Source organism: Colossoma macropomum, unplaced genomic scaffold (genome assembly GCF_904425465.1).
Source record: "Colossoma macropomum unplaced genomic scaffold, Colossoma_macropomum, whole genome shotgun sequence".
NCBI classification, from domain to species: domain Eukaryota; kingdom Metazoa; phylum Chordata; class Actinopteri; order Characiformes; family Serrasalmidae; genus Colossoma; species Colossoma macropomum.
In genome coordinates this window covers 3,244,827-3,257,890 of record NW_023494790.1, presented here as the reverse complement: position 1 = coordinate 3,257,890, position 13,064 = coordinate 3,244,827, and the positions used below count along the sequence as shown (strand labels likewise).

Here is a 13,064-nt window from a genome sequence, read left to right as displayed (position 1 = left end):
TTCGGGTTCCGCCTTTCTTTTTATTTTCATTTGAAGATCGCTTGAAATGATCAGTAATTAAAAAAAGATTTCGAAACAAAGTGAATAAATGAATGAAGGAATAAATACATTTATTTTTGCTTTAATCGCTACCCGAGTGCATCATGGGAGTTGTAGTTTTTTAAGCACAAGCTCAGCGATAACGGCCTTTATCGCTTTTGGAGAAAAAATAATGTGGGAAAAATAACACGTTAAAACATAACATGCTATTCAATGAACTGAATTCGGTGTCTTATTTGAAATACACTTCTTAAAAAGGTTCTTTTATAAAGGGAATGAGTTCTAAATAGAACATTAGCATGTTTAGCTGGTATTCACAAGAGTTCCAGCATAAGATGCAGAGAAATTATCACATGCTAATGCTAATGCTACACTCTTTAAAAAGATGGTTCTTAAAGGGTTCTTTAGTAAAGGGAATCATTTTACTTAGAACCATGAGCTCCGTAAAGAACTATTTCATGCTTAAATCGTTCGTTGCATGGTGAAATGGCTCTATATAGCACCAAAGAGGGTTCTTCTATTGCTACAAGCTTGACATCGTAACTATAGCAGAACGCTTTATGGTGCTAACTACATAGAACCATTTTCAGAAAACTTATGCTTGGAACCATATACAACATGTTCTCTATCAATCTGAGAACAATCATTTCAGCATGCAAAGAACCATTTAAGCATGAAATGGTTCTATACAGAATTAATGGTTGCAAACAGAACCATTCACTTTACTAAAGAACCCTTGAAGAACCATCATTTTAAATAAGATATAAAATATGGTGAAATGGTTCTTCAGACTGATGGGGATTGTGTTGTATATGATTCTATATAAAGATGCTATCTAAAAAATACTTCTATGTAGCAGTTCTGATGTCAAGGTTGTACCGATAGAAGAACCTTTTTTGGTACTATGTAGAACCATATGCAACACATTAGCATTAGCATGTGATCATGTCTCTGCATCTTAAGCTAGAACTCTTCTAAATACCAGCTAAACATGCTGATCCATAAATGAGTGCAAATCAATTTATGGGACCAATAAGACTTTCAGAAATGCTTTTTAGTGACTAAAACTCACCCAGGTCACCGCAAACCTTTCATAAAACACATTAAAGGACATATCACACTTAAGTTATAAGTTATGTTCTGGTGCAGCAGGACTGCATTCATTTCTTTTCATTTTCTCTTTTTTATTTTACTTATTTCAGAGGAGTTTTGCAGATAAAAATCCGAAATACCTGCTTCTTAAAGGAGAATTCCACTGATTTTCTAAAACACCTGCATAGTTTAACATTTCAGATGTAAACAAGGTCATTCAGAGTGGTTTGGTGTGAAACGTTCCATTCTAGAGAAACTTACCAAGTCAGAAATGTTCACAGTGGTGGTGATAGGAACCAGACGTCTGAACGGTTTAATGCCTCTAAAATCTCCATTCATGGTGGAGGGATACATGCAGGGTGTTGTAAAGCAAAATAGTCCCCCAATGAAAACGTATTATTTTCAGATTTATCATCATCAACGTTCCATATAAACTCAGAAGACTCGTGTAGGTTCACTGGTGGTTCTGGATAGTAAATAAAATGTCTATATTTGTGTTGTAGTCATGGCGACCCCTGGTTCCTATCACCACCACTGTAAAGACATCTGAACCATTTCACACCAAACCACTCTGAATTATCTTGTAAACAGGTGTAATGTCTACATTATGTAAAAATTTTGAAAAATTGGTGGAATTTCCCTTTAAAAAAATCACAATTCATAGCTAAGCCTTCACAAAACATGTTTGACACCTGAAACAGATTTAAAAACTATCTTAAAGAGAAATTTAGACGTTAAAAGTCAGATTGTACTTACGTACCCGTGTTGTGTGAGCTTTGCGCGGTGGGTGTTCAGGTTCTTCTGGAAGGACCCTGGCGCATCCCGGCTGCAGAGCCTCTTTCAGCCCAACAAAAGAAAAGGGCTGTATGTGTATTCAGTCCGTGACCCGCTGACCTTACAGCCGGCCAGGCTCGCGGCCCACCGGGGTAAATCTAGACTCACCACAAAGGGCTCAGAACTGCAGCTCTTTTGTGCAGGAAGTGGAGTTCAGATTTGGATTCAGGTTCATTTTGTTAGGATCAAATATGAACTCACTAATGTCATTAAAAACTGATCAAACTGCATGCCTGGAAAATCAGTTTCTATCAATGTATTTATTATTCACTTCAATCTTTTTGGTCACATAACTACTGTTTTTAATGAAACAAGTTTGATTGTGAATAAAATATTAAAATTTTATGTAAACAAACAATTTGAATGAGCTTCTGTTAGATATTTATCCAAAGTATATCACTCTAGACCCATTTGTCAAACACAAGATCAGGCCCACAGCACAATGCTGTTCAGCCTGCATAACTATTTTAATGTTATTTTAATAGTAGCCAGTTTCATAATGTGCTACTACAATCCCCAACATGCACTGCAACATAATGTGCATAATACAATGTAATGTAGCCTATTGTAATGTGCATAGTATGCATTATAACATGAATAATGAAGCCTATATATACACCAATCAGGCATAACATTCTGACCACCTCCTTGTTTCTACACTCATTGTCCATTTTATCAGCTCCACTTACTATATAGGTGCACTTTGTAGTTCTACAGTTACAGACTGTAGTCCATCTGTTTCTCTGATACTTTGTTAGCCCCCTTTTACCCTGTTCTTCAGTGGTCAGGACCCCCATGGACCCTCACAGAGCAGGTACTATTTGGGTGGTGGGTCATTCTCAGCACTGCAGTAACACTGACGTGGTGGTGGTGTGTTAGTGTGTGTTGTGCTGGTCTGAGTGGATCAGACACAGCAGCGCTGCTGGAGTTTTTAAACACCTCAGTGTCACTGCTGGACTGAGAATAGTCCACCAACCAAAAACATCCAGCCAACAGCGGATATTTTTGGTGGGCAGCGTCCTGTGATCGCTGATGAAGGACTAGAGGATGACCAACACAAAGGTAGGAGTGTCTAATAGAGTGGACAGTGAGTGGACACAGTGTTTAAAAACTCCAGCAGCACTGCTGTGTCTGATCCACTCAGACCAGCACAACACACACTAACACACCACCACCACGTCAGTGTTACTGCAGTGCTGAGAATGATCCACCACCCAAACAGTACCTGTTCTGTGAGGGTCCATGGGGGTCCTGACCACTGAAGAACAGGGTAAAAGGGGGCTAACAAAGTATCAGAGAAACAGATGGACTACAGTCTGTAACTGTAGAACTACAAAGTGCACCTATATAGTAAGTGGAGCTGATAAAATGGACAACGAGCGTAGAAACAAGGAGGTGGTCAGAATGTTATGCCTGATCGGTGTATTTACATATATAATTTATTTATGTTTGATTTTTGCTGTTGGTGTTTTGAATAAACAATGGCCCCAGTTCAGTCCTATTGTAATCTGTATAGATACAAATCTATCAAGATAGATTCTCCATCTTAACCATTTGATTGTACTGAAATTTTGAAACATTTGGTGGAATTCCCCTTTAAAAACACACGCATTTCAGACTTTTAACTGAAAAGCTAAGGGAAGTCAAATAAAAAAGGGAAATTAAAATAAATGCATGCAGGCCTGATCCACCAGAGTTTCCCTCATAACGTTCTTTGTGTTCTTTTGGGTGTTTTAGTAAAGGCTTGGGGTGAACTGGGTGAGTTTAAGTCACTCAAAAGCATCTGTGAAAGTCTTAATTGTCCCCTAAATTGATTTGGAAATGATATTTTCTAGAGAAACTTACCAAGTTTATTCACAGCAGTGGTAATATGTTGAATAAACAATGGTCAGTTTGGGTTATAGCTTAAGGTTATTTAGAAATCAAATACAAACACTGAGGTTCTCAGGCCCACAGAATTGTTTGGGTTTTTGTGAAAAGGCCCTTCAGTGGTGGAGTTTGACACCCCTGCTCTCGACCAATCAGAACTAGTTGTGTGTTATTTTATCTCATCATACTAAATTTAGTCATTGGACGTAAACAGACAAACATTTCTCATGGAGTTTTACACAATTCAGAAAATTCAGATCTAATAAGGCATTTTTCTGTTTTAATTTGCTGGAAAAAAAATAAAACGTAAAATATAAAATGTGCCATAATTTTTGCGCTGGTCACATTTTAGTCCCCCCCCCCAAATATGTTAAATTTAGCAAATAAACAACATTTATTGCATGAAACTTAATGTTAAATTTGAGCTTATTTTCATATAAAACAAGAATAAATAAAATGTATCACATGACTGGGGCGCCCAAACTTTTGCAGATGACTGTACGTCCCACAGCGCTCTTAAAAACATTCAGAATCTCAGATTTTAAAAGATAACTCAACAAAAAAATAATAATTCAGCACCGATCAGAAGAGCTCAGCTAGGATCACTGTTGTTTATTATGAATCCATAACTGATTATGAACTTATTTCATAGAAAAGAACACAAAACAAATATTCATTTATAGAAATTTATTTCTTCCTGCAAAAATATCATTCTAATCAAAGAATCATAAATAATAATAAATATAAATATTTGTACTTTGCTATTATTTACAGTAAATATGTACACGGGTTGTCACGCCAGGCAGCGTGTTCTAAATGCATACACAGTGCTTGAGAACCTCACAGGGTTCTTCGTTAAATACCACAAATACTGTTTGAAGATCTTTTTCACATTGAGCTGATAGTTTGGCAAGAAATTCAAATGCACAGTTTCCTGCCAATGAAATCAGGCATCCAAAATATGTTTTGGTGTCCAAAATTAGCTTCTTTAGCCTTTGCACTGGAGTTACGAGGCTAATGTAGCTAAAAAGCAATGCCCCACCGGTTAGCACAGTGCTAACTGCATGCATCACTTGTTAAGTAATCTCTAATAGAATTGATTGTGTGGCTTCTCACACAGAAGACACACCGTTTTCTATAAAAGTGGACATTTTGTCCATTTTTACTGATAGCGAAGTTTAGCGTTTAGGAGAAAATTGCGCAAATTCGATTTTTCACCAAACTATCGCTTTAAAGGGTGAAAGGATGATGATAAGCCAGCAAAAAGAGTCCCAACAGTCACTCAGGTACATCACACCAACCCAGAGCCGAGGTTTGTTGGCGTTTCTTGGAGAACGTTGACTTGGTGCGCTTCAAGATCAAGGAATTAGCTATGAAGCTAACACAGTTATCAAGTAATGGAAGCTCAGATTGCTGGTCCACTAAGAAAGACACTGGCTCAGGCAAAATCCCATTAATCACATGCAGGTGCACCTTCCATGCTGGTGTTTCTTGGAGAACGTTGACTAGATACACTCCAGAACTCAAGGACGGCTTACATTAGCAATGAAGCTAACATAGCTAACAGTAATGGAAGCTCGCAGCTTGCTGCTTCACCGGCTCAGGCAGTTCAGACCATCCCTTGTTGGTTTTTCTTGGAGAACACTGACTTGCCATGCTCTGGGCTTGAAGAACACATGCATACTGGTCCAGGAAGACCCTCAGAAGGGGGTAAACGAGGCGGGCGGATGATCCAGGCAGGCTCTCACAGGCAGCCGCACTCTTCCACCACCATTTCCTCGTGGTGCCGGAGGATCATCTCCCCGTTCTCGTAGTAGAGCATGCTGAGGGGGCTCATCTTGGTTGGAGCGCAGCAGGGAGAAGGAGCTCGGCCAGGGTGGTAATGCTTCAGGAGGCTCTGCGGAGGAGAACGGAGACGATACATGTTAAATTCTGAGCCAGTCAGATGTTGACATGACAGTCTGAGTAGAGTTCATGAAGCATTTTCTAAAAGAAAGATGATAAGACGCTTCTGTACTGCAGTCAAATATTACTTCAGAATTCTTTCTGTATTTCTACTCAACAGTACAGAAATATTAAAGTAGCACCGCTTTGAGTTATTTTGGATCTTATCCAACTGTATATGTGTAACGAATAAGCTCTGTTGTGTATCCATCACATCCACAATGACTAGAAGTACCTTTACTTTTCATTATGATGTACAGTCACTTTTGCACGTTTACTTAAGTAGAACAAACACTTTTAAAACAAATTCAATGCCGATTCACCATCACCATCGCAAACTAGTTAGTCTTTTACTACACTCTTAAAAATGATGGTTCTTTAAGGGTTCTTTAGTAAAGAAATGGTTCTATTTAGAACCATTTCATGATTTAATGGTCCTTTGCATGGAAAAAATGGTTCCTCAGATGGAGAAATGGTTCTATGTAGCACCAAAAAGGGGTCTGCTATTGTTACAAACTTGAAATCATAGCAATAGCAGAACCGTTTTTGGCGCTATATGGAACCATTTTCAAACAGGTTCAATACAAAACCATATACAACACATCCTGCATTAATCTGAAGAACCTTTTCACAACGGAAAGGACCATTTTAAGTATGAAATGGTTTTATATAGAACGAATGGTTCTAAATAGAACCGTTCTCTTTACTAAAGAACTCTTGAAGAGCCATATTTATTAACAGTGTAGGTTTAATTCAGATTTAATATACCGTTTTTCTGCAACAGTTTGCTGGAAAAAATAAAACATAAAATATAAAAATGTGCCATCATTTTTTGTGCTGGTCACATTTATTTTTTTTTATTTTCCCAATATATTAAATTTAGCAAATAAACACAATTTGTGCATTAAACTTAAAGTTAAATTTGAGCTTATTTTCATTTAAAACAAGAATAAACAAAACGTTTCATAAGACCAGGGGTGCCCAAACTTTTGCACACGACTGTACGTCCCACAGCGCTCTTAAAAATAGACGGTACTTTGGTTCAGTGCCATAGAAGAACCACCTCTTGGTAACTTGAAGACCCTCTCACTGGCTTCTTTAAACCATTAGTGCTGTAAATGAGATGTGTAAGTGTGAAGAACCTTCCAAATGATATCTAGAACCAAATGTCCTAGCTAAGAGCGGTAGGGACCTCAGTCTTTAAGCGCCTGGTCTCCACTATGGACACTGTGGTGATAATTCAAGTGTGGATATTTGACTATATTTGCTAATTTTGTGGTAGGTTTTTTCAACCAGGTGTGCAGTGAAGAGAGCATTACCTGCATGTAGGCGTGGTTTGTGGGCTGAAAGTCCTCCCCCAGCGGGCTGGGGCAGGTTCCCTCGCAGCGATAGGCGTTGTACTTCTTGGGAAAGACGATCCAGGAGCCCCATCCGATCTGGTTGAAGTCCACGTGCATGTCCACTCTCCTGCACAGGTTCTTCTTCTCCTTCTCTGGCCTCAGGGTCTCCGAATGCCTTTTTATGGGCTGACCTCTCCGGCTCCTCTGCCGCTTCACCCTCTGAACCACCTGACCGTCCGACGCCAGCAGGAACTTGGAGCGCTCTGCCGTCCGGAGGAGACTCGCCTTGTCCTGAGGGCCCTTCTTTGATCCCGTGTGAGAGAACACGACCAGCATGGCCCTGTTGGCTCCGTTAGGCGCAGCCTTCAGGCCTGGGTGGTCTTTCCTGATCCTCGGCAGCCTCCTTTTCCTCTGAGACAGCGTCTTCTCCATCCACTGGACCAGCTGGGAGGTGACGTTGTAGACCCTCCAGTGGCTGGACGAGCTGATCAGAGAGGATTCTGGGAGGAGCCCCATCGACTGGTCCTCCAGACAGACGTCGTGGCGGTGGCACGGACGGTCCTGCTGATGCTGGATCTCCACGGTGACGTTCCCTGGGCGGCCGGTTGCTGGGGGGACGCGGATCCTCAGCTCGGCCGTCTGGACGTGGTGGTCTGACAGCAGGGAGGAGAAGTCAAAGGTTGCGACCCAGCGTGCGTCTCGGTAGGTCAAACCTGCGTGAAGAGGCGAAAGGAGTGAGTTTAGGATCTGAGTAATTCTTTAAAAATGGAAATCATTTGACGTTTATGACGTTTTGTGTTGGTCTCTCTCTGTTTTACTCAGGACTGAAACCCTGTTTATGAATGTAAACCACAGTGACGGTGGCTTAGAGGACCCTGAGTGAGGACATTCTCAGGAAAACTCCTGGGAAAACCCAAAAAATGGCATTTATGAGAATTTTTGGTCTCTTTCCCATTTCAAAACGCACTTTTAAGAAACATTTGAGAATAAGTTGCTGCTTTAGATGATGTAAACTGAAAAAGGTTCGCTGTAGTAAATGCAAAATATGGAAATAAAAGTACAGTATCGGCCCTTTAATGCTCTTGACTGCCTGGTGGGGATACAGGTCTCTAAATGATGGGACTGAGTTTGGATCTCAGCAGTGAAGAGGCTCTGAGTGGTCCCAGGCTGGGCGGATGGGGGTATAAACCAGTGTTTTTACTCCTGGAGCCTCACTGCCCCCCACATCTCAGTGCTTTACCTGCTCCTTTAACTCAGTAATGTATGGAAACTTCATAACAATGAAGTTTCTCATAATTATGACTTGATATAATAATTATTGTGTCAGAAGGTAGGTCATAATTATGACAGCCATCATTATGAGATGCTAAATGAATCTCATTATTGGGATACTTAAGTCATAATTATGAGACTGAATCTCATTACTATGAGATATTAAGTCATAGCTATGAGAAAGTAAGTCAAAATCAAGCAATATTAAGCCATAATTATGAGATTGAATCTCATTACTACGAGACAGCAAGTCGTAATAATGAGTTGCTATGTCACAATTGTGAGATACAAAGTCATAATTATGGAAAACTTGCTCTAAAACTTTTATCATGACTTCTTTAATTACTATATATTGTTCTTCCATCGGTTTCTGGGTCAAAGTGTCAGGAGAAGCGCTGAGATGTGCGGTCAGTGGGCCTCCAGGAGCAGATCTGATAAAGTGAGGTCTAAATGAAGTGGACAGGAGGCTGAGATGTTGACTCTGAGGATGCTGACCTGCTCGCGAGCTGGGCCCGAACGGAGGCGCAGTGTGAGCGCCCGCAGGTGGAGGGTGTGGCCCGAGAGAGACGCCTTGAGCTTTGATTAATAGTCAGAAACCAATGGTGTGTGTGTGTGTGTGTGTGTGTGTGTGTGTGTGTGTGTGTTAGTACGCGGGAGCCCGCGCTGCTTTAATCCCCTCTCCAAACAGACCCCGGATCGAAACCAATCGTTTAGCACATCCCGCGCGCACATCCTCTTCAAACAGGCTCGCAGGCTCCGGCTTTCTCACCCTCACCCCTTTGCGCGAGCGCGCGCGCGCGCGGGGCAGGCCGGCTAATCTAATCAGGCGCATGTGTGAAGAGCGCTGATGTGGATTTGGGCTAACATGTGATTTGTATGGGGAAGTCTGGCGAGATGCTAATCCACATTACAGCAGCAGCAGCAGCAGCTCCGAGGCTCTGAGGCTCTGCTCAGGATGTGGATTGGCCTCCTCGAGCTGTCTGGGTTAAACACCTCCTCATCTGACAGCCTGGGGCCTTCAAACAAACAGCGCAAAATCCGGCGCAAAGCTCTGCGCCACGGCCGCAGTAACACACAACACACACTGATGCACAGTGAAGCGTTCAGGTATGTGCATCTCTTGACTGAGCGAACAAAGGGTGCTTCAAACATATATATATATATTATATATATATATATATATATATATATATATATATATATATATACATATATAAACAAACAAACTGCTCTAATAGCGATTCTCCAAAAACAGCTTGGAATATTGACCTGCATTAAAAGTTAAGAAAGTTTTTGGCCTCTATAAAGTTTCCGTTTTGAAGATACTGGGAAACTTTTACTTCTATACTTTTATAAAATGTATAACTCTATTCAAACATGTCATCTCCAAAATAGGAACCTTTGAAGAGGAAAACAAGCAACAACAGTAACTTTCTTCACTTACATTAACTGTAAGTTAATGTAAACAAATTAATCAATCAATAAATAAAAGTAAAAGTAAAATAAAAGTTTCAAATAATGTAAAGGGTGGCTGGTGTTGGCAGACAAAGCAAAAAATAAATAAATAAATACACACATGCGTAAAAAATGCAGTGTGCAAAAGTTTGGGCACCCCCCCAACCCCAGTTAAATTACATTTTGTAGGTAGAATTAAAAAGTCACTGTTTTATAAGTTAATGTAAAAAAATAAAAACTGTTTATTTTCTAATGTTAACTTATTGGGGAAAAATACTACAGTATGGCCAAAACTTATGGCACATTTTATACAGTATGTTTAATTTTTTCCCCCTTGTGTGTTGTAGTTTATATATACACACAGAATTAGGCCCCTATGTGAGTTAAGGGTTACAAACTGCTTACAAGATATTAGATGGTTTATCCTGCAGTGTTTCCCAAACCAGGCCATGTGGTTGCTCTGTCCCAGCTCTAAACCCACCTGTACAGGGTATTTACATGTTTTAGTAGCTGGGACAGAGTTAGCACACTGTCTTGGGGGAGTTTTTAAAGTATAACTAAACTCTAAACTACAGAAATACACCTGCCTCTCCTCTATCTACTCTAATTATTCCATCTTTTTGCTTTTCCAAAGCCTTAAAAACTCTAAAAAAAGATAAAAATAAAACACGGCAGCTCCTTACTCTTGGACATGACGCTCCGGATGGTGTCGGCCTGCTTGGACCTGTCTTGCTCCGTGTAATCCTCGGATGGGGTCTGGCTGGGTCTGAAGCTGCGATAAAGGCGCATCATGTAGGACGGCGGGTGGTGGCGAGGAGCACTGACGTTCCTGTGGATCCCAAAGGCTGCGTCCAGGAGGAGCTGGGAATACAGCAGTGGGAATAAAACTCCTAGCATGTTCATGGTTAGGTCAGCAGCTTGGAAATGACAGGTCAGGGCACCAGCCTGGCCTTTTATACCACCCCCCCCCAACAACCACCACCTCCATCACTAACACCCCCCCCCCTTCTTCTTAAACACCCCACACATTTAACAAGTGCCAGAGCAGAAAGCATGAAAGGAAGCCGAAGTGGCTCTTCAAGGGCCGACATGACAGGTCATCAGCCATTGAGCTGTAAATGAGGCCCCCGCTGCGCATATTTTACAATGAACACTACTTAGATCTCTCCTTTTGCACTGTATTACTATTACACATGTTCTCAGTTTATTTCTGGCCTCTTTGAAGGCCTCAACTGCCCTAAGGAGCATGTTGTGTGTTGATGTTGCTGTATTGTGGGGAAGAACAATTCTGCAGGTTCCTTTTGTGGTTCTTTACTGTAAAAAATGATAATTTTATACAATTATTTTAACTTTAAAGGGCTTTAAACCCAGTTCTGACCAACCTATGAACATCACTGGATGATATAAACTTAAGATAAATGACTTAAACTTAAGTTAATGACTTAAAGTCATTGCTGTGACAATTCTAATGTATTTTTATTAACCCACATCAATCATATCCTTCAATCTCTGTGTTCTGTTGTTATTATTTTCTTATTATTTATCCACTATTATCCATTATTGATAAGCAACAGCACTTGCCCTGTGTGAAAAGTGCTATACAAGCAAACATTATTATTATCGTCACTATTAAGTGCAACCCAATAAACAAGCGCTGATTCTTTTTTTTCCGCACCCGTTTTCAGGCAGGCCGCGCCCTCCCGCTCTAGGATTGGCCAGAAGTTCGGTACCCAATCCTAAAGCAGGATGAAGCGGCTCAACAATCAATCACAGCTCAGCAGGGCGGGATGTCAGAAAACGGGTAAGGAAACAAAACCCACCCGTTTTCCGTCTCCGCGCATGCGCAGTGAGCCACAATGCTTTTTCTACTAGGAAAAAAAAAGGAAAAAAAGACAGATCTTTGTGCCTGGAGAGCCGCCCACGAGCGAAAACACATAGTAGGTCGTTTTAAGCGAAAAGCACAAGTGCGGGGAGGTGTTTGATGAACTGATTTCATAAGCGGAAAATATTTTTGTAGATATATTTTTTTGCATTTTTTTTTTGTTCCGCAGAGGACTGCGTGTTTGGTGCAATGGTGAGTAAAGAAGTTTTTAACTACAGCTGGCGTGTTTTTTTTTGCGAAATTTAAATCTTCTCGTTCGAACTCCCCGTTCCACCTTAAACGGTGCAGCAGTTACATTGTGGCGCCTGAGGCGCCACAATGTAACTGCTGCACCGTTTAAGGTGGAACGGGGAGTTCGAACGACAAGTTGGAAGCCCACTTTGCATGAAGGCTAAACTTGATCATTCATCCTTATTTATGCATTTTAGCACATTTTTCAGACCCCCTGTGCCTTGCGTGCGCGTGCGCGGTGCATGGAAACGAGCCACATGGCTGCAGAGCAGGCAAGCTGGGATAGTTTGTAAGCCCAACATGCATACAAATGGGCCGTGCACGCCTGTGTGTCCGTCCTGCATGTGTCCAGGCTCTGTTCACACTCTTATAATCACAGCAGCCCATTTATTAATTGATGCTAATGAATGGGGTGGGGGGTAAACAGAGGCTCTGTGAGGGGCAGCAGTGCAGAGCAGAGCGAGGTGGAGCTGCAGTCGGTCAGTCATATGCAAACAGCAGCATAAAGTAAATAAAAACATTATTATTAAAGATGATCGTCTTTTTTTGATGGGCGAAACTGGCCTCCAGCAATCCCCTCAGATCCCAGAACGGGTTTATGAGCGGAGTTCGAAGTGCTAATGTTCGGTTTCGAGAGTTTATGAAGATTAATGATGATGAGTATCGATACTGGTTTGGGCTTAAAGGGCGATCCCACCGATTTTTTACAAAATTTTCTGCCTAATTAAATGTCCAAGATGTCAACGAAGTCATTCAGAGTGGTTCTGAGTGAGTGTGGTAGAGAAACTTGCCGAGCCAGAATTGTCCACAGTGGGGCTGATAGGAACCAGACGTCTGAAGAGTTTAAAGGGGAAGTCCACCTTTGCTTCCAAATTTGTATCTGAGGTAAATAAGTCATTAAGAGTGGTTCTGCGTTCTCGAGGAACTTATCGAGCCAGCATCGCTCACAGTGGTGGAGATAAGATCCAGACGTCTGAAAAGGGGGGATCCACCCTCTTCTCAAAATTTCCTCCATAGTTAAGTGGTTAAAATGTAAACAAAGTCATTCAGAAGTGGTTTGGTGTGAAGTGAGTTCTACAAAAACCTACTGAGTCAGAATTGATCAC

At 41.2% G+C, this 13,064-nt stretch overlaps 1 protein-coding gene across 1 annotated transcript; it reads right to left on the bottom strand.

The window, feature by feature from the left end:
• Positions 1–5,578: 5,578 nt before the first annotated feature.
• Positions 5,579–10,748, bottom strand: ndr2 (nodal-related 2). Its single transcript, XM_036571809.1, has 3 exons — positions 10,529–10,748; positions 7,098–7,831; positions 5,579–5,731 (listed from the first exon to the last, which is right to left on the bottom strand). The coding sequence occupies exons 1-3, from the start codon at positions 10,746–10,748 to the stop codon at positions 5,579–5,581; spliced, it is 1,107 nt and encodes a 368-aa protein (XP_036427702.1).
• Positions 10,749–13,064: the final 2,316 nt, after the last annotated feature.